The 23,723-nt window shown below is 39.9% G+C and overlaps 1 protein-coding gene across 2 annotated transcripts in view; it reads right to left on the bottom strand.

Moving 5' to 3' along the window:
* eftud2 (elongation factor Tu GTP binding domain containing 2) overlaps positions 1 to 23,723 on the bottom strand; it is a 50,520-nt gene that overhangs the window by 2,480 nt on the left and 24,317 nt on the right. For both annotated transcript variants that reach the window (XM_072561741.1, XM_072561740.1), the window contains 14 exons: positions 23,581 to 23,716; positions 22,693 to 22,820; positions 21,976 to 22,169; positions 20,113 to 20,224; positions 14,095 to 14,235; positions 10,969 to 11,070; positions 10,764 to 10,846; positions 6,821 to 6,907; positions 6,454 to 6,580; positions 5,404 to 5,491; positions 2,508 to 2,626; positions 2,077 to 2,171; positions 1,075 to 1,228; positions 138 to 245 (listed from right to left, as the gene is read on the bottom strand). In XM_072561741.1, the coding sequence (XP_072417842.1) occupies positions 138 to 245; positions 1,075 to 1,228; positions 2,077 to 2,171; positions 2,508 to 2,626; positions 5,404 to 5,491; positions 6,454 to 6,580; positions 6,821 to 6,907; positions 10,764 to 10,846; positions 10,969 to 11,070; positions 14,095 to 14,235; positions 20,113 to 20,224; positions 21,976 to 22,169; positions 22,693 to 22,820; positions 23,581 to 23,716 (1,674 nt within the window). The remainder of the gene's footprint in view (positions 1 to 137; positions 246 to 1,074; positions 1,229 to 2,076; positions 2,172 to 2,507; positions 2,627 to 5,403; positions 5,492 to 6,453; positions 6,581 to 6,820; positions 6,908 to 10,763; positions 10,847 to 10,968; positions 11,071 to 14,094; positions 14,236 to 20,112; positions 20,225 to 21,975; positions 22,170 to 22,692; positions 22,821 to 23,580; positions 23,717 to 23,723) is intronic.

Below are 23,723 nucleotides of genomic sequence, written 5' to 3'. Positions count from 1 at the left end.
GGCCACATTGAAAAAATGGCACATATATTTCAACAAAGCTTAACTGGCCTATATTGCTGAGGAAATAATACCGTGCAGAATAGATTGATGTTTCGTGTCTACTGGTACCAAAAGTTCTGGAATAGATATTTGATTACCTTTCTCCTCCTTGTTTTGATCATGAATTCTCTGGCCAGATGAGGTGCAGGTTGTGGTTCCAAGGGTCTGATAATGATACTTTTATCCAAGGGATCACCAGGTACAATCTATTCACAGAACCACAAATCTTATTAAGTAATTACAGCTAACAATTATTCCTCCAGTCTCTGAAAATAATTTAAAATTTCAGAACATTTTACTTGGTATTTCATTTAAATGGAATTAATTGTTATAACACTTAAAACAGTCATTCCCAGGATTTGGACATCATGGCCAAGGTCAGCATTTAGTTGCTGAGAATTTAATACAACTTAATGTCTTCAGAGAGCTGACAAGACACAAGCCTGTTGACATGGGAATGGAATCATACATTTTTTTAAACTAAGAGAACACTAGGAAACTATTTGAGAATTTTTATGACCACCCAACAACTTTCTGGTCGTGCTTTCTTAAAAAAAGCACTCACACCAGCTTTCTATTTCCCAATTCCAAATGCACCTCATAATAATTAGATTAGAAAAATGGTGATTTTTATGTTGAATAACACTGCTATCAATAGGAAAACTGCACTTTCACCTGTACATATGATGTAGCTATTTACAGAAAGCAGTATTCTCTAAGTGGCTTTCACATCCTCGGATATTTCAAAGAAAATAAATGATTTGGAAAGCATATTCAGCCACTGATATGTAGGGACACCATATTCCAAACAGTAACAATTTCATATTCTGTTGTATTAAACAGACATGGCAACCTATTGGATGTCCATGTCCTGGAGTGAAACTTGAACCCACCAGCTTTTGACTCCAAGTTCACCACCATGCCATGTTAACATCTGATAGCAGCTGACTGATTAAAGATTTGAGCAACACAACGGATGAGATGTTTTCTAATTAATACACAGCAGTTGTTTGTTTCTGAAAGTAAAATTCTCACCTGCCAATGGTGGAAGACTGAGAGAGAGAAAGCTTGCCCCTGTGTGTGTGTCCGCAGGTCTGTCTCAAAGCCAAATGAATCAATAGCTGGTACAAATGCTTTGATTGTATAAAGTGGAGAACCTGGGATTGGTGCATCCTGTGTCACATGGCCTCTGTAAATAAAAAAATTGCAGAGAAACTAATGTTCACGCTTGCATGTTTACATTATCCAGTCTGCACTGGACAATAAATGTCAGTGTAAAAATTCTTTGCATAACAAATTCTGACCAGAGAGCTCCTTTGAGCTTTTATAATTGTGTGCTAAGTTGCTATCTTAATTAGAGTACTGAAATATCTCCAATGCAATTCCTGCTTGAAAATTTATGAAGCCATTGTAGTCTCTGTACTGCCATGATTCCATGATTGACTATCTAGTCCAGGGTTTGTCAAGCAGTGGGTCACAAGGGACCATGAGATGAGATTCTGAAGTTGCAAGCTCCAAACCAGAAGTGGCTGCTATGGAGCTCCAACTTAGCATTAAGTGGTTAGGTCTTTTCAATCCTCTTTTATTCCCCAAATTGGAGGCTGATCTTTGAGACCTAATTCTTGCTCCAAAGGAGCATGTGAAGAGGCACATTTTTAAAGCGAGGTCAATAAATCCTAACCTTACTGCTAGGATTTGATTCGCAATTGATCCAAAATCACTTTAATTTACCAGATTACACCATACGTAATGCCATCGATATGCCTACTTTTTTTTAAAAATGGCACAGTGTATTGCAGAATATATTCAAAACTAAAAGAACTAAGAGTTCCTTCGTTTAAACAGGCAATATGTGATTCTAAAATGTATTTAAATAAAACTGAACAGGGGTAAAGCATTCCCTTAATTTTAATTTTGCTGCTTCCTTCTGCCCACAGCCAGTATTGCAACATTTTCACAGAATACTATAGTACATTTGTGCTATCTAAAATCCAAGATAAAGCTTAAACCTGACGTGGATAGAATTAATCTGCGTACCTCCTTCTAGCCAAGACTGTATAAACTGCTGAAACACAGTCTGCTGGTGCCTGCACCTCCACAAAGTAATAAGGCTCCATCAGACGAGGTGTGGCCTATAAGAAAGCATTCTTTTATTAGCAAACCTACTTGTATATCACAGAACAGAGAAACTGTATTTAGAAAGGTATCTTACAATTCAAAAGTTGCAGCAAAAAAATTGTTGATCTGAATAAATTTGTTAAAATTTAGTGTGCTGAATGGTTAAAGAACATGAAAAATAACAAACAGAAATTTATTTAAAAATATACATAGACAAATATACACCAAAATATTTTGTACGGTAAAACAAAGTTTTTAATACTTTCGTCATTTCACTTAATAAATTAGGAAATGATGCACCGTAACAATGGACTGTTAAAGGACACAAAATGTTAGAGCAAAACTCTTACCATTAGGAAAGCTGAATACACTACTCGTCTGGCTGTAGGAATAATTTGTCCTCCACCTCTGTGCAACGGCTCCTGAGCTATTACCGCATCAAGTATCTTGAATTTCACATTGCGTATTGCTGTGAAGATACAAAATCCAAGATACATTTATGATAATTCTAATTTTAATACCATATTAATTTCAAATTGGAGATGCAAAGCACTTGCTCCTTTCTGAAGAAAGTTTGGAAGGTTTGTTAAATCATACTTCTATACATTTGCAAATAAAGGATACAATTCTGGATTATTGGGTTAAGTGAAACCAAAGCATCTACAGAAGTATCAGTCTGCATCTGACTGAGTCAGTAAACAGCAAAATACTGCTTTTGCAGAGTTTTCATCCTTTCAATGTGATTTTAAACTGATGCTTTATTTGCCACAGCGGATGATAAATAATCATGATCAGAAGAGGAATAAAAAATTCTTACTGTCTAGTTAACATCCCTTCAATCAATACTGTAATGTAGGATTAACTATTTATCTTTTGATTGTTTGTGACACCTATTGGTACACAAAAATGATTATCACATTTACACACAAAAGTGCTACACTGTAATCTTTCCATTAGCTTTGATAGAATGCAAGCATATTTTCCATTATCTATTACGAGATGCATTAAACAAGTTTTAATAACCTGATTAAACTGAGTAAGGCCATTCCACTAAATGAAGATCACCAATTTAGAGTGATCCTAAAGACCCCACACGACAGCATCCACTGGCTCTCAATAATTTGCAGTTTCAGTACTTTATATGTAACTGTTGATTATTCTGTGTGAAGAAATGCACCTGCCAACAGTTCTAAATTTAAAAGGCATTTGGATGGGTATATGAATAGGAAGGGTTTGGAGGGATATGGGCCGAGTGCTGGTAGGTGGGACTAAATTGGGTTGGGATGTCAGGTCGGCATGGACGAGTTGGACCGAGGGGTCTGTTTCCATGCTGTACATCTCTGTGACTCTATGCTGTTATCAGACTTGTGAAGAGATCTTTCTCTGCACCATTTCCACAACTGTAATACTATATTGTGCATTCTGTTCTATTACCTTGATGTACTTACATGAGGTATGATTTGTCTGGTTAGCACACAAAACAATACTTTTCACTGCACCTTGCCCATATGGCAATAATAAAATTAAAGTATTAGATTTCTCAGTGCAACTTTTCAGTTGCAGTCAAAGTTTGTTTCCTACCATTGTCACTCTGAGGAGTTATATAATGACTCCTTTTCAAACGCTCTAACCTCTCAGGGAAGCGAGAAATCTCTTTTCTTCATGGAATTATAGGGGAATGTTAGTGTGACTTCACATCCAACCATGCCTCTTCCCACTTCAGGATGAGAATATTGTGCGTTGTATTCATTCATAGGGTTGTTGGATTAGCCAGCATTTATTGCCCATCCTTAAATGCCCTGGAGAAAACGATGGTGAGCTACCTTCATGAATAAAGCAGAGGAATAGCCGCAGTGCTGAGGGACTCTCAGGATTTTGACCCACTGCCATGAAGGCACAGCAAAATAATTTCAAGTCAAGATGGTATGTATGTTGAAAAAGAGCTTGCTGCTGGTGGCACTCCCATGTATCTGATGCCAATGTCCTTTTATGTAGTTGAGATTGTAAGATTGAAAGGTGCAGTCAAAAGAGGCTTGCTTGAGCTGTTCCAGTGCATCTTATAGATGGTTCACACTGCTGTCATTGTGTGTCAACGGTGTAGGGGATGAATGCTGAAGGTGGCAGATGGGGGTGCCAATCAAATGGGCTGCTTTAACCTGGGTGGCACGTTTTCTTTGAATGTTATAGGAGCTGCACTCATCCAAGTAAATAGAGAGTATTTCAGCACACTTCTGAACTGTGCCTAGTAGAGGAAGTATAAGCTGTGAAGTCAGAAACTAAAGTTACTTCCAGCAGAATTTCCAGCCTTTGATTTGACCTGTGGCCACAGTATTTGTACAGTTGGTCCTATTCAGTTTCTGGTCAATTGTAAACCCCAGGATTTACATAATGAGGGATTCAGCAATAATAATACTAATAAGTATAAAGTGGCATTGGTTAGAATTTTGCTTGTTGGAGATGACTGTGGCCTGGCACTTATGTGGCATGAATGTTATTTGCCACTTATTAGCCCAAGATTGAATGCTGTCCAGGTCTTATTGCATGAAAAAGGGACTGCTTCAGTATCTGAGGAGTTGAAAATGCTGCTGAATACTGTGTGATCATCAGCCAAAATCCCACTTCTGACCTTACAATGGAGGAAAGATCATTGATGAAACAGTTGGGATGGTTCGGCCTTGGACACTACCTGAATAACTTCCGTAGTAGCTGAGATGATTATCCTAATGACCACAACCACTTTCTTTTGTGCTAGGTATGACTCTAATCATAGATCATCACAGAGCTCCAGATTATCAACACTCAAATGCAATGATTCACTTAAATAAAATCACTCTGGATTATTTTTGCCATATAGCTCACCAAAGCAATGATATGCAATGGAGTTATGAGAGCCAGATACGAATAAGTGAGCAAAGTACATCAAATTGTGACAGAAACAAACAATGGAACATATGAGGGATCAATTAAATTTATACACTAACGTTTATTAGGCTGACTAACACAACAACATTACTGTAACAAGACAAAGATCAAAGTTAAAACAAATTGCTGGTAAAACTAAGCAGGTCTGGCAGCATCTATAGGGAGAATTTCAGCATATTATGTTTCAGATTTCCATCATCTGCAATTGTTTTATATTGCGTATTAACAATATCTTTATAACTTATCACGAATTTTAAAAAGTGATTCTACCAGTTACTAAAATATTACGCATATTGCTTTTATTGCTTGCTTGTCAATACATACGCTCATCACAAAGTGGTCCTTCTCGAGTTCCCCACTGGAATCCCTGGACGATGCTGTCTTTCACATAACCTAAAAGTGCTTTATCCACCTATAAGAGGACCAGTTTAAAAACAATATACAGGTTAGTCTAATGTAGGCTCATTCAGATTACTAAGTTTATTAAGTTAAATATTTACAGCAAAGTAGTAAAACTTGGTGTGACTTCCCCAGCTCCAGAATGAGTGAGCTAATATCAGCTGCCATGCTAGCTAACTAATGGATTATTTACTTTTAGGCCCAAATCATGTTAAATCTTAAAATTTTGATATTGTCTGTGAGGTTTAACACCTTGCCAGTGAAGCATAGCTGTTTCAGTCTCTGCCTTTCCTTTTGATCAGTACCTGGATACTGTAACATTCCTTCTATGACTGTGTATGGATTAAGGATCCAAATAACAGAACAACATCAATTCAATCTTCTTGCAAAACCCAAAAAATATTTATTGTAAATTCAACAACGAAGCAGTAAAGCTTAGTAGCTAAAACCCAAAAAGGTAACTGGAAGTTAGAACTTAAAACAAATATCTCCAAGAATGAGATATTACCATCAGGAGGATGGAGGTTTAATTCAGGCCTTCAAGAAGATGCTGGATCATTTTTTAAAGTGTGCAGGGTTATGGGAAAAGGCAGAAGTTTGGTACTAACTCAAAACACTGGTGCAAATATTGGTCAAGTGGCCACCTTCTGCATTTAACAATTCTGTGATCAAATACTTTCCAAATTACAAGTATGAAAAATGCTCATGTTAAAAATACTCAAAATATGTTGATAAGGTGGCTTTGGAAGATGGTTGAAATGTAATTAGTGTACAACAGATGCTACACTGGAATTTACTTCTCATAAACACACCAGGAAGGCTTAATGTGGCTTCAAGCAGTTCGAGATTTATGCATTTTTTTAAACACTGAACTTGAGCAGAATTAGTTCATTTTTAACTTTACATTTTCATGGAAATGATTTGTAACAAATAACAGAGCTGTTGTGAAAAGTACTTTCGTTTTTACACATTTACCTCTGATGGCAATGTATCATCAACCAAAATGTTTGGGCCTGTTGTGTCAGGTCCAAAGGCCCAAATGGAACGGGCAGCCAATAAATCCCAATCATACTTTGTCTGGAAAAATTCACCCAGTTTTTTCCTGTAGTTGGGTACAAAAAAAAAGTTTAATTACATAGCTTTAAAGGCCAATTTGCTGCATTAAAATAACAATGTACATAATTCAAGTTCTGCTTTGCAAACAAATTATGCCAAAATGTTTCTATCACTTAGCTGCAAAGTTCAAAGTATATCTGGTTACTTCACAATGTGCTATTTACAAATACACCACATCAACATTACAAATAATTACATACCCAATTGGCAGTTATGCATTTCATACCTGTTCCAGGTAATTTGGACAACTTCATTCTCAATATCTTCTGCTAAACCTTTCTCTAGGGGTTCTGCAATCATTGTGATCTTATTCCTTTTGGGAAGAAAGAGGAAAAACATCATATTTGGGGTATGTTTTATGTGCTAAGGTTCACAGATTTTCTTTTAAGCCTTACTCTAAACTATTATCTCCCCACTATTCTCCTCACCTCCCAATATCTACTATCAGTTGTAACCAAATCCATAATGTGCCCTCGGATTTCCAATAATGCTGTTGCAGGCTAGGTATTAGGGCAGCACAGGAATTACCAAGTGCCAATCTGTTTTCCCTCAATCAAGTTATTTTACATGTACATCAGTTTCTATTTTAGAATTAAAACAGAATAAGATTGAACCTTAAAATATCCTATTAAATTTGAAGAAATTCAGCATAGAACTTTGCTGTAGATCAAGATTATAAACAAAGATGAACAAAAATTGTTAAACTAAAAAACCTAATTATCTATTTAGACACAGAATCAAAGCCTGCGGGTATAAATGTGTCCTTCAAAGTCAAACCTAAGGTCATAGAATGTTCTTGTTAGTCTTTCTCTCCTCTCTTTGTTTACTATCATCAGTTCCTCAAAATCTCCCCTCAATTGCCTATTTACAGGTAACAATGGAGAAGGAAGAATGAAAGCAAGAAAGCATGTGTGAATGCAATTGTTTCCACATACACAAACTCAATCACATTCGGCACATTTTAAGACTGCACTGTTTGAAAGCTGGATGAGATATGTATGTTATAGCAAAAGATCAGGCATTAAATAGTGGACTGAGGCAGTGAAATTATTCATCAATTATCACTTTCTTTTAGAAAAGGTTTGAATTGCAGGAATAAACAATTGCAGCTATTTATAAAATCTAACTTTTTCGACCTAAAATCATTAGGTTTGTTTAGAGAGTCATAGAGATGTACAGCATGGAAACAGACCCTTTGGTCCAACCCATCCATGCTGACCAGATATCCCAACCCAATCTAGTCACACCTGCCAGCACCCGGACCATATCCCTCCAAACCCTTCCTATTCATATACCCATCCAAATGCCTCTTAAATGCTGCAATTGTACCAGCCTCCACCACATCCTCTGGCAGCTCATTCCATACATGTACCACCCTCTGCGTGAAAAAGTTGCCCCTTACGTCTCTTTTATATCTTTCTCCTCTCACCCTAAACCTATGCCCTATAGTTCTGGACTCTCCCCCCCCCCACCCCCCCCCCCCACCCCAGGGAAAAGACTTTGCCTATTTATCCAATCCATGCCTCTCATAATTTTGTAAACCTCTATAAGGTCACCCCTCAGCCTCCGACACTCCAGGGAAAACAGCCCCAGCCTGTTCAGCCTCTCCGTGTAGTTCAGATCTTCCAACCCTGGCAACATCCTTGTAAATCTTTTCTGAACTCTTTCAAGTTTCACACCTTTCCGATAGGAAGGAGACCAGGACTGCACGCAATATTCCAACAGTGGCCTAACCAATGTCCTGTACAGCTGCAACATGATCTCCCAACTCCTGTACTCAATACTCTGACCAATAAAGGAAAGCATACCAAACGCATTTTTCACTGTCCTATCTACCTGTGACTCCACTTTCAAGGAGCTATGAACCTGCACTCCAAGGTCTCTTTGTTCAGCAACACTCTCTAGGAGCTTATCATTAAGTGTATAAGTCCTGCTAAGACTTGCTTTCCCAAAATGCAGCACCTCACAATTATCTGAATTAAACTCCATCTGCACTTCTCAGCCCACTGGCCCATCTGGCCCAGATCCTGTTGTAATCTGAGGTAACCCTCTTCGCTGTCCACTACACCTCCAATTTTGGTGTCATCTTCAAACTTACTAACTGTACCTCTTATGCTCGCATCCAAATCATTTATGTAAATGGCAAAAAGTAGAGGGCCCAGCACCGATCATTGTGGCACTCCACTGGTCACAGGCCTCCAGTGTGAAAAACAACCCTCCACCACCACCTTCTTCTACCTTTGAGCCAGTTCTGTATCCAAATGGCTAGTTCTCCCTGTATTCCATGAGATCTAACCTTGCTAATCAGTCTCCCGAGGGGAACCCTGTCGAACGCCTTACTGAAGCCCATATAGATCACATTTACTGCTCTGCCCTCATCAATCTTCTTTGTTACTTCTTCAAAAACCTCAAGTTTATGAGACATGATTTCCCACGCACAAAGCCATGTTGACTATCCCGAATCAGTCCTTGCCTTTCCAAATACATGTACGTCCTGTCCTTCAGGATTCCGTCCAACAACTTGCCCACCACCGAGGTCAGGCTCAACGGTCTATAGTTCCCTGGCTTGTCTTTACCGCCCTTCTTAAACAGTAGCACCACATTTGCCAACCTCCAGTCTTCCGGCACCTCACTATCGATGATACAAATACCTCAGCAAGAGGCCCAGCAATCACTTCTCTAGCTACCCACAGAGTTCTCGGGTACACCTGATCAGGTCCTGGGGATTTATCCACTTTTAACTGTTTCAAGACATCCAGCACTTCCTCCTCTGTAATCTGTTCTCCGTCTTGTTGTCTGTTCTGTATGTCCAGCAGGTTGGCTATTGTTTCTGTGGCTAGGGTTTTGTTGATGTACAGGAAAACCACACACACAGACCAAGTCCTGAACTACAAAAGCAACCACCCCAACACACACAAAATAAGTTGCATCAATACACTGTTCAAAAGGGCCACAACACACTGCAGCACACCAGAACTGCAAAAAGAGGAAGAACAATACCTCTACAATGTATTCGCCAAAAACAGATACCCCCGCAATTTCATCAACAGATGCCCAAGGAAAAGACAACGGAATGAGGACATGCCACAACCCAAAGGACTAGCCACGTTACCATACATCAAGAGCATTTCTGAACTGACAGCCAGACTACTATGACCACTAGGACTCATTAACAGCACACTAACCAACAGCCACTCTCAGACAACAACTCACCAGGACAAAGGACCCGATACCCAGCATGAGCAAAACCAACGTAGTGTACAAAATCCCATGCAAGGACTGCACAAAACACTACATAGGACAACAGGAAGACAGCCAACGATCCATATCCATGAACACCAACTAGCCACGAAACGACATGACCAGCTGTCCTTCATAACCACACACGCGGATGACAAGCAACATGAATTTGACTGGGACACCACTACCATTATAGGGCAAGCCAAACAGAGAACAGCCAGGGAATTCCGAGAGGCATGGCACTCATCCACAGATTCTATCAATAAACACATCGACCTGGACCCAATATATCGGCCACTGCAGCGGACAGCTGGAACTGACAACTGGAAGCAGCAGAGACAAGCCACTATAAATGCCAGATGAAATATCACAGAAGTGCTTCACAGGAGGCTCCCATGCACTGAGGATGTCACCTAGACAGGGGACGAAACGTCTGCAACACAAATTCCCAGCTCGGCGAACAGAACCACAACATCTTCCATATCTTCCATAACAAGACAGTAACAATTATAAAAGTATAACCTGCAAAACCTCAGTCTATTTTCTGTAGCAAACTAAACCAAAGTGCAGGAATGTACAAAGTCAACGTAGCAGGCTACTCCAAACGCTGACATAAAAAGACAACGAGTATGAACTTTCAACCTTTTGGTAAAATGGGTTTTTGGTGAAAATTCAGCAGAGGTTCAGTTTTTGCTAATCCACCACTTAACAAAAGGGAATTTTGCGAAAATCGATTAAAACAACTTTAGCAACCGGTCATTAAACAACAGCAGAGAATGTGTAGACAAAATTCAGAAACAATATAGATGTTTCACACATGGATTTGTGGCTAGAACAAATGATTCACTTGCAGCTTTACAACTTAATGGAAACTAAAAGCTGTAGTTTTCATGGTAGCGTGAGGCATGCAGGTAACGTGAGAAACTCACTTTTTGTTGGGTGTCTCTGCAAAACATTTCAAAGATGAGGTTTCCACAACAGTTTCACAGAATGTTACAACAGGATCAGCTACCTGCAGGAAGGAAATAACAGTTACTAAGACAGCAACAATTAATTTTACATGAAGCATGTATTACCATAAAGAAATATAAATAACCACACACAGGTTTTGAAGTCACAATTTTGGAGAATTACCTTTATATCAATTTCAGAATACATCTTCCTAAGGTCATGCATTACACAGTCCAGATAAAGTTCTCCAGTCCCCAGTATTACATGCTCTCCAGACTCTTCCACCTTTCATGGGAGAAAGCAGAGATAAATGAATAGTTATTATTGTTAGGGTAAAGAATAAAATTAGGAGGAAGTGAGGACTGCAGATCAGAGTCAACAGTGTGCTGCTGGGAAAGCACAGCAGGTCAGGCAGCATCCAAGGAGCAGGCAAATAGATGTTTCGGGCACAAGCCCTTCACTGTAGAGAATCTAAAATCTAAAAATCAGGAATGAGGCTTTTCGGCCAGGGATGAGAGAATAATGGGACGGGGGTGGGGTTGGGGCAAAGGTAGCTGAGACAGCGATAGGTGGATGAAGGTGAGGGAGAAGGTGATAGGTCAGAGGGAAGAGTGATGGACAGGTCTGGAGGGCAGTGACGAGTTGGAGGCTTAGAACTAGGATAATGTAGGGGGAGGGAAATGCACAAGCTGTTGAAATCCACATTTATTTTGTGTGGTTGCAGGGTCCCAAGGCAAAATATGAGGCGTTTTTGGTTTGGTGGTGTAAGACGCCCAAACAGCCCTCTTCTTCCATGATCGCAACTTCCCTTCCCACCTGGTTGACGATGCCCTCCAGCACATCTCCTCCACGTCACGCACCAACCCTACCCCTCCCAACGCAACAAGGACAGAACCCCCATGGTCCTCACCTTCCAACCCACCAACCTCCGCATACAACGCATCATCCTTCACCATTTCCACCATCTCCAAATGGACCCCACCACCAATGATATATTTCACTCCCTACCCCTATCAGCGCTCCGGAGAGATCATTCCCTCCTCGACTCCCTCGTCAGGTCCACCCTCCCCCTACCAGCCCACACCCCACTCCTAGCACTTTCCCCTGCCACTGCAGGAAGTGCAAAACCTGCACCCACACCACTCCCCTCACCCCTGTCCATGGCCCCAAGGGATCCTTCCACATCCATCAGAAATTTACCTGTACCTCTACCAATGCCATTGCACCCAGTGTGGTCTCCTCTACATTGGGGAGACAGGACACCTTTTTGTGGATCATTCCACAGAACATCTCTGGGACACGTGCACCCAACAACCCCACTGCCCTGGAGCTGAACACTTTAACTCCTTCTCCCACTCCATCAAGGACATGCAGGTTCTGGGCTTCCTCCACCGCCAAACAGTTACCAACCAATGCCTAGAGGAAGAAAGCCTCATATTCCGCCTTGGGACCCTGCAACCACACGGAGTAAATGTGGATTTCAACAGCTTCCGCATTTCCCCTCCTCCCACATTATCCGAGTCCCAAGTCTCCAACTCAGCACTGCCCTCCAGACCTATCACCTTCTTCCTCACCTTCATCCACCTATTGCTTTCTCAACTACTTTCCCCCCAACCCCACCCCCTCCCATTTACCTCTCAGTCCCCCAGCGCACAAGCCTCATTCGTGATGAAGGGCTTATGCCAGAAACGTCAATTCACCTGCTCCTTGGTTGCTGCCTGATCTGCTGTGCTTTCCCAGCAACACACTCTCGACTAAAGAGTAAAATTGCTCACTTTACTCTGTGATGACAGCAATAATATTTTTGTTACCATAAGTTTTAAGAGTGGAAAAGATTTTCTGTGGACTCTGTGTGACATGCTTAGAGCTCAATAGATATAATACTTATGAATCCTTCCAGAATAGTTAAAATATTCAATGTTTTCTTCATAACTTTTCACTCTTTTCCATCATCTATGCTCGAAGTCAAGTAAATGATGACAGAAGTATCTCAATCCTTACTAACTGATAAACGGGAATTACAGCACCACACTCTTCGACAATGAAAATAATCAACACTATTTTATAAAAAGGGACTGAATAGTTTTGCCATTTTATAATTTTTCCAAATTGTTAGAGAACAGCACAGACCAAAAATTACAGGCTATATTTACAAAATTTTAAAGGATAAAAATTCAACCATAAAATCAAGGACGTCAACAGCAAACATAAGATGGAACTTGTTTCTGTACTCCAGGAAAAAGAAAGGAAAATGTTGCTTCCAACAATTTTTTTTTGTAAATAAACACTCTTGAATGAGTAGGGTACAAATGTAACCAAATAGTGAAAACTGTAGAAAAAAAGTATTCCTATTCCCACCTACTGTGAAGAATACTGCCAGTTCAACTATGTTCCAGTCTCCAAATAGTCTGCAGTATTTAATGCAGTACGTACATTTTATTTCAAACAGGCAATGCTTTTTTAAAAACCAATTCAACCTCAAAATGCTTCAGTTATTTGCAGGTCAATATTTCTCAACTACAAAAAAAAATCTTTGCTTCATAGGGTTAGAAAGTCTTCAATTGAGCACACCTTGTGTTTCATTTATCCAGAGGTAAACCTCATTATATTTACATGATCCACCACTTCTGCACAATGCAATATTCAAAGAACAGCATTTTCTTGCAAACACTGGCAAGAAAGAATAAAGTATAATGCTGCTCAAAGTATGAAGACTTTGGATAGTTAACATGGTCCTGAAATTAGCAAGTGAATCACCTACAGAACTCTTGCTCTGAAGCAGAACATTGTGTGTTCAACTGAATCCAGAGCCTTGAGAGCAAAACCTACACTTAAATATTGAGGGAGCGTTGTATTGTCATGGGTGCTGCTTTTAAGATGAGATATTAACTGAAGTCTGGTCTGACTTATTGCATAAACTTTGAAGATCCAATAACATCACTGCGAAGAGCAGGGAACTTTACTTTGTTGTTTGGGCCAATACTTCTCTCTCACGTCACAGAAATCAGATCATCTTATCAGCATCTTATTGCTATCTGTGGGTCTTTATTGTGCATAATCTGCTGCCACATTTCATACACTACATCAGCACCTATACTTCAAAACATATTTTAATGGCTGTAAAATGCTTGTGTGCTCCAGAGTTTGGAAAAAAAGCTGAGTTCATACGAAAGATGAGCCTTGAACTTGCTGAACATACATACACCAATGGCCAATATGGAATATTCCTATTCCTTAAATGATATAAATGCAAAACTTTTCTTTGAGTATATAAAAAAAACTTTTCTGCAATGTTATTTGTATTCATACCTTAGTAGTTAGTGATGGGTAGCTTTTGTTAACCTTTCTTAAACCATCCAACATCTTCGGAAGCTCAGATGGGTTGACAGGTTCCACAGCAATTTTAATGACAGATGCTGTATTAAACTTGAGAGGCCTGAAGATCTGAGCCTGAAATTAGACATGACCATGAGCAAGGCATTAATTTCTGCGTCTGAAACATGAAAAACTTGGTATATTAAAGCAAGGCCAACCTTGAATTCAGATAGTGGTAGGGACAGGAAGGTGTGACTACAAGCAAGGCCAGTAGAGAGATCCAGGAGGTAGTGCTGAAGGAGCCTCAGCTTGTCTAACAGGTTTGAGCTCTTTGCTCTATGTGGATGAGTAGGGGTATTGGCAGAATGAACAAACAGACTATAGCACCACGTACGTGAAGCCATTCAAAAGAGGGGAGAAAAGAGAAATGTAGTTGTAATCATGGATAGTATAGTCAGGGGAACAGATACATCTTTCTGGCCAGTTTTGAATGTCCCAAAGGCTGTGTTGCCTGGTTTAGGATAGTTCGTCTGGGCTGCAGAGGAACTTGGAGTGGGAGGGGAAAGATCCAGTTGTCGTGGACAATATTGGTAAAAATGATGCAGGTAGAAAGAGGGAAGAGGTTCTGCTGAGAGAATATGAGCATCTTGGAGCTAAATTAGCAACTGGATCAACAAGGTAATAATCTCTGGAATACTACTTGAGCCATGAGTTAAATGGCACAAGGTCAACAAGATTAATAAGGCAAAATGTGTGGCTCAAAGACTGGTGTTGGGTGAAACTAGTTTGAAATTATGGGACGAGCACCAGTACCTGAGAAGGAGGGAGCTATTCCAATGGGAAGGGCTCCACCTGAATCATACTGGGACACGAGTCCAGGGAGGGGGTTCAGTTTCATGGAAAAACCTAAAGATGAAGGACTCAGTAGAGGTTATTAAACTTTCTAGAACAAATAATAGGACAGAGAGCATGAAAATTATGAATCTAATTTCAGGCACACTAGATAAGGGGACGACTATGAGAAGGGGACAATCAATGCAGGGCTGAGAGTGCTGTACATAAATGCATGCAGTACAAGAGAGAAAGTAAATAAGCTTGTAGAAAAGATTCAAATTCACAGGTATGATGTTGTTGATACCACAGAGACATGTCTGCAAAAGGGATCAGTCCTGGGAACGAAATATCCAAGGATATGTGTCTTATCAAAAGGACAGGCAGATGGGCAGAAAGGTAGGGTTGACTTGTTTGTAAGAAAATGAAATTAAATCAATACAAGTAATGATATAGAGTTGGAAAGCATAGAATCTGTGTGGGCAGAGTTCAGGAACCGTAAAGGAAAAAGACATGAATAGGAGTTATACAAAGGCCTCCAAACTGAATGAGTGGAAGATAATAAAGCAGGAACAGGATGTAGGTTTGCTCACTGAGCTGTAAGGTTCATTTCCAGACGTTTCGTCACTCTATAGGTAACATTTTTAGTTGGCCTCCAGGCGATGCACTGCTGATAATTCCTACTTTCTATTTATATGTTTGGGTTTCTTCGGGTTGGTGATATCATTTCCTGTGGGGGAGTCATTTCCAGTTGGACTCTAACACATTGAGTTAGACCCCATCTACCACTCCCTGAGAAAAAGAACAGGAAATGACTACACCACAGGAAATGACATCACCAACCCAAAGAAACCTAAACCTATAAATAGAAAACAGGAATTATCAACAGTGCTTCACCTGGAGGCCAACTGGAAATGTTACCTAGTAGGGTGACGAAACATCTGGAAATGAACCTTTTAGCTCAGCAAGCAAACCTACATCCAGAACCTCAACCTGAGCTACAAATCTTCTCAAAACTCACTAATAAAACAAGAAATAGAAAAGCACTATTATTGTAAACATGACGGACTTCAATACGTAGGTGGACAGGGAAAATCAGGTTGGGAGCTGATCTCATGAAAAGGAATTCATGAAATGTCAGAGAGATGGTATTTTAGAGCAGCTTGTTGTAAAGCTCACTAGAGAACAGGCAATTCTGGATTTGGTGATGTGTAATGAGGCAGACTTGATTAGGGAGCTTAAGGTGAAGGAAATGCTGAAGGGGCAGGGAACATAATAAGACAGGATGCACCCTGCACTTTGAGAGAGAGAAACTGAAATCAGATATAATGGTATATTAATTAAGTAAAAGTAACTACAAAGACATGATGGAAGCGCTGGCCAGAGTTGCTTGAAATGTAGCCTAGCAGGGAAGACAGCGGAACAGCAATGGCAGGAATTTTGAGGGCTTATTTGGGAAACGCCGCAGAAATTCATCCCAAGGATGAAGAAACATATTAAAAGGAGGAGAAGGTAACCACGACTGACAACAGAAGTTAGAGACAACATTAAAGAAAAAGAAAAAGCACGCAATGTGGTGAAGATTAGTTGGAAGCCTTTAAAATTAAAGAGAAAAACTAAAAAAGGAATAAGGGAGGAGAATATGGAATGAGGATAAGTTAGCTAGTAATATATAAAGAAAAACTGCAAGAGAAATTTTACATAAATAAAAAAATTAAGAGAGTGGCAAAAGTGGACATTTAACTGCTGGATAATGAGGCTAGAGAAATAATAATGGGGAGAAAATAAATGGCAGAGGATCTATATAGGTAGTTTGTGTCAGTTCATAGTGAAGACACTAGCACCAAACCAAAACTTCAAGACAGTTGGGGGTAGAGGTGAATGTAACGACTATCATTAAGGGGGAGGTGCTAAGGAAGCTGAACAGTCTAAATGTGGATAGATCACATGGACTAAATGGATTGCACTCCAGAGTTTTGAAGAAATAGCCAAGGAGATTGTGATAGCATTAGTGGTGATCTTTGATGAACCACAGAGTCATAGAAACACAGAAACAGACCATCTGGTCCAAATCATCTGCACCGACCAGACATCCCAATTTGACCTAGTCTTATTTGCCAACATTTGGCCCATTTCCCTCTAAACTCTCCCTATTCATATACTCATCCAGATGCCTTTTTAAATGTTGTAATTTAACCACTTCCTTTGGCAGCTTGTTCCATACATGCATCACATTGCCTGAAAATGTTATCCCTTAGGTCCCTTTTAAATCTTGTCTTCTTACCTTAAAACTGTATCCTCTAATTTTGGACTCCTCCATCCTTGGAAAAAGACTTTGGTTATACATCCTCCCCATGCCCCTCATGATTTTGTAAACCGTATAAAGGTAACCTCTCAGACCCTGATGCTCCAGGGAAAAAAGCCGTAATCTGTTCAGCCTCTCCCTATAGCTCAAAGCCTCCAGTCTCATCAACATCCTTGTAAATCTTTTTTGCACCCTCTTAAGTTTAAGAACATCCTTCCTATACAAGGGTGCCCAGAATTTTATGCAGCATTCCAAATCACTGGAGTCGGGGATGGTCTAGGGGGACTGGAAAATGGCCAAGATAACACACCTGCTTAAGAGGGTAGGGAGGCAGGAAAACAGGAAATTATAGGCTGATTAGCCTGACCTCAGACTTTGGTAAAATTTTAGAGTCCATTATTAAAGATGAGACTGGAATACTTGGATGTGCATGGTAAAATAGGGCTAAATCAGCACCTCTTCGTCAAGGGAGGTCAAGTCTGACAAATCTATTAGAATTCTTTGAGGAGGTAACTACCAAGTCAGACAAAGGAAAAGCAGTGGATGTGCTCTATTTCGATTTCAAGACGACCACTTATAAGGAAGGTGTTGCACAAGAGGCTGCTAAATAAGAGCACATGGTGTTAGGAGCAAGGTACTGGCATGGATAGAGGATTGGCTGTCTGGCAGAAGGCAGAGAATGGAGATAAAGGAGTTTTTCACAGGATGGCAGCCAGTAATTAGTGGAATTCTGCAGGCTCAGTGGTGGGATCGCAACTATTCATGTTCAACATTAATGATTTGGACAAAGGAATGGAGGGTCTTGTTGTTAAATTTCCAGATGATACAAAGATAGGTGGAGGGACAGGTGGTACTGAGGAAGAGGGGAGACTGTAGAAGGACTTGTTAGGAGAGTGCACAAAGAAGTGGCAGATGAAAAACAATGTGGGTAAGTATTGAGATTGTGCACTTTGGTAGGAAGATTAGAGGCATAGACTATTTTCTAATTGGGAAAAGGCTTTGGAAATCTGAAGAACACAGGAACTCTGGAATGTTAATTTAGGATTCTCTTAAGGTTAACATAAGGTTCAGTTGACAGTTAGAAAGACAAATGCAATGTACACACTCATGTCAAGAGAGGTGGAATTCAGGAGCAGAAATGTACTGCTGAAGCCATATAAAGCTCTCGTCATACTGTATTTGGAGTATTATGAGTATTTTTAGAACATAGAACATAGAAAAATACAGCGCAGTACAGGCCCTTTGGCCCTCAATGTTGCGCCGATCCAAGCCTACCTAACCTACACTAGCCCAATAACCTCCAAATGCTTGTCCAATGCCCGTTTAAATGCCCATAAAGAGGGAGAGTCCACCACTGCTACTGGCAGGGCATTCCATGAACTCACGACTCGCTGAGTAAAGAATCTACCCCTAACATTTGTCCTATACCTACCACCCGTTAATTTAAAGCTATAATTTGGGCCCCATATTAAGGAGGCTTGGAGGGGGTCCCGAAGAAGTTCACAAGAATGATCCCTGGAATGAAGAGCTTGTCACACAAGGACTCTGGTCTGTACTTGAGGAAGAATAGGGATCTCATTGAAACTTACAGAATATCTAGAGGCCTAGGTAGAGTGGACATGGAGAAAATATTTCCACTAGCAGGAAAGACTAGGACCTGAGTCTTTAGAACCGAGATAAGGAGGTATTTCTTCAGCCAGAGGATGGTGAATCTGTGGAATTCATTGTCACAGACGGCTGGAAAATCCCAAGTCATTAATTGTTTTTAAAACAGAAGTGGATAGATTCTTGATCAGTATGGGGATAAAGGGAGAAGGCAGGAAAAGGGGGTTGAGAAGCATATCAGCCATGATTGAATGGTGAAACAGACTCAATGGGCTGAATAGCCTAATTCTGCTCATATATCTTCAAGTTTTAGAACTTTCTTCCCAGAAATAACCCAAATACTATTTAATTTTCTTTTGAGCTGTGCCTGTGATTTTCCTATGAATTTTACATTTAACAATCAATAGAATCTCTACAGAAGTTTACTCCCACTGCATTGCATGTCAGGGCATTTCTTTTTTAAGATTTATCTGTTTACCAGTGACTGCAAATTTTAAGCAATCAATTAACTGATCAGTTCCATGGCAAACACCAGTAAATCATAACACAGACATGGGGTAGTATGGTGGCTCAGTGGTTAGCACTGCTGCCTCCTAGCACTAGGGACCCGGGTTCGATTCCTGCCTGGATGACTGTATGGAGTTTGCACATTCTCCCTGCATCTGTGTGGGTCACCACCAGGTGCTCTGGTTTCTTCCCATAGTTTGAAGATGTGCAGGTCAGGTGAATTGGCCAGGCTAAACTCCCCCTAGTGTTTGGTGCATTAGTCAGGGGTAAATATAGGGTTTTTCTTCGGAGGGTTGGTGTGGACTTACTGGGCTGACGAAGGGCCTGTTTCCATAATGTAGGGAATCTAATCTAATCTACATGCTGTTGTTTTTGTCTCAAGATCTACAAAAAATATTTTATTATAGTTTATTAGATTAGGTTCCCTACAGTGTGGAAACAGGCCCTTTGACCCAACAAGTCCACATCGACCCTCCGAAGAGCAATCCACCTCCCTCTGACTAATGCACCTAACACTATGGGCAATTTAACGTGGCCAATTCATCTGACCTTCACATCTTTGGACTGTGGGAGGAAACCAGAGCACCCAGAGGAAACTCACGCAGACACAGGGAGAATGTGCAAACTCCACACAGACAGTTGCCCGAGGCTGGAATTGAACCTGGGACCCTGGTGCTGTGAGGCAGCAGTGCTAACCACTGAGCCTTCATTCTTGAAAAAACTCAATTTCAGATGCTATCTTTAATGACAGTGATGTGCTTTACCTCATCATTGCCTCTTGGTTCTGTGATGGTTGCTGTCTTTACAATGGGTTGGTCTACTCCTTCTATGAGTACCCAGTTACCAGCTGGAACTCTGTTAACCTCTATATGATACCTTGAAGGATAAACCATAACATTTTTAGGTTAGAGGAGAATACAGTGAGGGATTTAATAAATTTATAATTATGTAAATCAATGATGAATCTATTTTTGTATTTTAACCAATCAGATATGCAATTATGCTGCTTAATACTGTTACCTGTTTCTTGTTCTATTTATCTACAAACAATATGTTTAAAAATCAAATGTACTGATTTCAATGATTTGTACACAGATAGGGCATGGACTAAGGAAGAAACAATTAGTTTTGGCAAAGATTCAGATCCAGGAACTATCTTCAAAAGCTACATTAAAATAGGTTGATAGGGTGAACTGATTTCTTCTTTTAGAATGCTTAGATCATGATCTTATTGAATGACAATACATGCTTGAGACACCAAGTGGCTTAATTCTGCTCCTAATTTGTATACTTAGATGAATTGGCTAATTTATAATGATGTTAATTGTTTTACACTATTGCAAATTTTCTCAGCTGGCCCTGTTGACATTTTTCGTAACTCTCAAAATAGAAGCTGAATTTTTCGAGCACAGTGTTCGATATGGATTGGCCTGAAGCTGCCTTAGTGAATTGGAAGCTCAGGTAACACAGTTTAACAGTGGGAGGCACCATACTGACGCATTCTTCACTTGTTATGTTGTAATCAGTTTTAGATTTTGGAGCACTGAAAGACTGTGCTGCACATCAAGGCCATGGATAAGTACCCACCATGACCAAGATACATTTCTAATCCTGTCCAGGGCATCAAAGGGAGGTACTGTTGAGCCCAGTATTTTCATTGAATTGAAAGTCTAGAAGGAAAATTCCATCTTTAAACTTGGGCATCTTGCCACTGTACTTCTCTTTTCTCTTTGACACTTAATTCCTTGACTAAACATTTGGTCATCTATTCTACTGTCACCTTATGTGGATCAAGTATCATTGCATAATATATGTGAAGTACCTCCAGCTCTTTTATTATGCTAAAACCACCAGTTATGTCACTCAGTCAATTCTTAATAAATGCCTCAATGGAATTATCAAATATCTGGTCACGGTAACCACCTTGTCAGATAGGTAATGCTGTATTCTATGAAGAATCAATAGAAACAGCAAGAAAATAATAACTTGGACAAGGTCCTGTGAATTATTTAGCATCCAACAGATTTCTACATGGGAGCCAATGTGCAATCCATCCACTGTATCAGGCAAAGTAATAAACGTGATAGATATAACAACCAAATAAATTGGGGCATAACAAGTTAACTAACTTTACTCCCTTTACAAAGAAGAGCAATGGAAACAATTTTCAAGAGTAGTGACTAATATCACATATCTGGCTTTTTTTTGGGGGGGGGGGGGGGAACTGTCTAACAAACAATATGTTTGTTTTAATGCAACAGTGGCGATAGGAACATAGGAACAGGAGTAGCCCATGGTGTACTGCTGCCTAGTCTCCTGAAAGGGGAGCAGACTTCATAGACAACTTGTTGTCCTGCCCATCTCATTTGGATAATCGAGGTTCCTCTGCACCACCCTCTGTTCTGAATAGTCTGGCCAGCATTCCATGAACTTTCTTGCTTATTTTCTGCACCTGTTTGTGACATGTTAAAAGATCTACGCACCTGAACCCCAGGTCTCTTAGGATGCTCACTATACATAACTTCATATCATCTAGAAAGCAGACTGTAGATCTAGAATGGAAACTGTTATCCACTTCATTCAAATTCGCAGCCAAACTAATTAGTAGAAACACTTTGAATAAGCACCTTGCAACCGAAATCCACAGCCTACCCACTGTGCAAATTTGTGAATCTTCTTCATCCTCCAGTGTGTAGTTCTCTCCAAGTACTTTCACTGGCTGCCCAGCATGAATGGTTCCACTCAACACCCTACCAAATGCATGGAATTGTACTCCATCCTCTGTGCTGTACATCTTAGTGGTGTGGCACATCAAAGGGCCCTGTGCAATAACAAAAAATACAATCCAAAGATGCGCAGGTTAGATGAATTGGCTATACTAACTTGCCCATAGTATGTTCAGGTATGTGTAGGTTAGTGCATAGTCAGGGGTAAATATAGGATAGTGGGGTGAGGGAGTGGGTCTAGGTGGGTTGTTCTTCGGAGGGTTGTTGTGGACTTGTTAGGCCGAAGGGCCTATTTCCACACTGGGGATTGTATGGAAGGGGTTCCACCGTCATACCAAGTTACAGTAAACAGACAAAATGAAACATTGGTCAAGAAAACAAATATCATAGCAGTTAACTCTCTACAGCAGATGAAATACCACCAAGAAAATACTTCAAACTCTTAATCTCTCCATTGAGCTGGCATTAGATACCAAAAAGTGGTGTTAGCCCCTGGCATTTTCAGGTGATCAGCATGGATCAGGTTATTGGTTGCATCATTATTGGATTATACAGACTAAAAAAAACATGACCAGTAAAAGCTTTTAAAAAATTGTTTTAAAAGAAAACTTCACTTACATCAGGATCACATTCAAGCATAGTTTCGCCAAGATCCAAATCCAGGCTACCTGTATATGTATGTTCAATTTTATTCCTTGCACCGGACTGTGGGGATGGGATGTGTTGCACACACATATCTACCAACCCTGTAGAAAAATTACACTGGCTATTGAGGATTAGTAAGTAAAGATAAGATCAAGTAGTAACAGGAAATTTTGTACACTACCTCTTCCATAAAGACAGCCTACTATATCCACACTAAAACAGAATGCCTTAAATCCACTGAACTGAATCATATATTCTCATTTTTGGATTATCTTTTTTTATAATCAGGTTCTAAAAGAGATTGAATGGATAAATGTAATTCAGTAAATACTAGGTAAAAGATTGTCATAATAAGTTACAAATTATGATACTGCAGTCAAATCTTTACGACTAACCAATGATAGAAATTACGCATGAACCATTGCAGTTAATAAACTTGAAAATATTGTGAATAAAACAAATTTAAGTTTTTCAAGCTCATTTCCGACAGCTTGATTTATGAACAGTCTAGGGTTTTCTTCATATTAAAATGCAGAATTAAAATTCTAAAATATTCACCTTAGCCATGTCCCTTTAAAGCACCTCTTTGTGTGCTCTTCCATGAAACCCAGAGTACAAAATATAATATTTGGAGGAGTCTTTTCCACTTATATATCATATATACTCTCTTCAAGCAGTTTTGAGAATGAGGCCACTCTTTTAAAAAAAACGTTTCACCCAGTTAATGCAGACTCTCCTTCCTTAATTTTCTATTTTCTTCTAAATTTTGAGCACATTCAGTTTTCATTGCACACCAAGCATCAAGCTAACAAGAAATATGCAACACTTCCTGCAATCTTTAGAAGCTGAGCATTAAATTACCTGTAAAGTCACCAAAAAATTTCTTGCAGACGAGCCGCAGCAATGGCCTGATGTTGAGCTTTAATTCCTCCTTTGTCAAATGAATACCAAGCTCATCTAATGTACGTGGCAGAGTGGTGTCTACATCACCAACAACCTGTGCA

Source organism: Chiloscyllium punctatum, chromosome 42 (genome assembly GCF_047496795.1).
Source record: "Chiloscyllium punctatum isolate Juve2018m chromosome 42, sChiPun1.3, whole genome shotgun sequence".
Lineage (NCBI taxonomy): Eukaryota > Metazoa > Chordata > Chondrichthyes > Orectolobiformes > Hemiscylliidae > Chiloscyllium > Chiloscyllium punctatum.
This window is presented reverse-complemented; position numbering and strand designations above follow the sequence as displayed.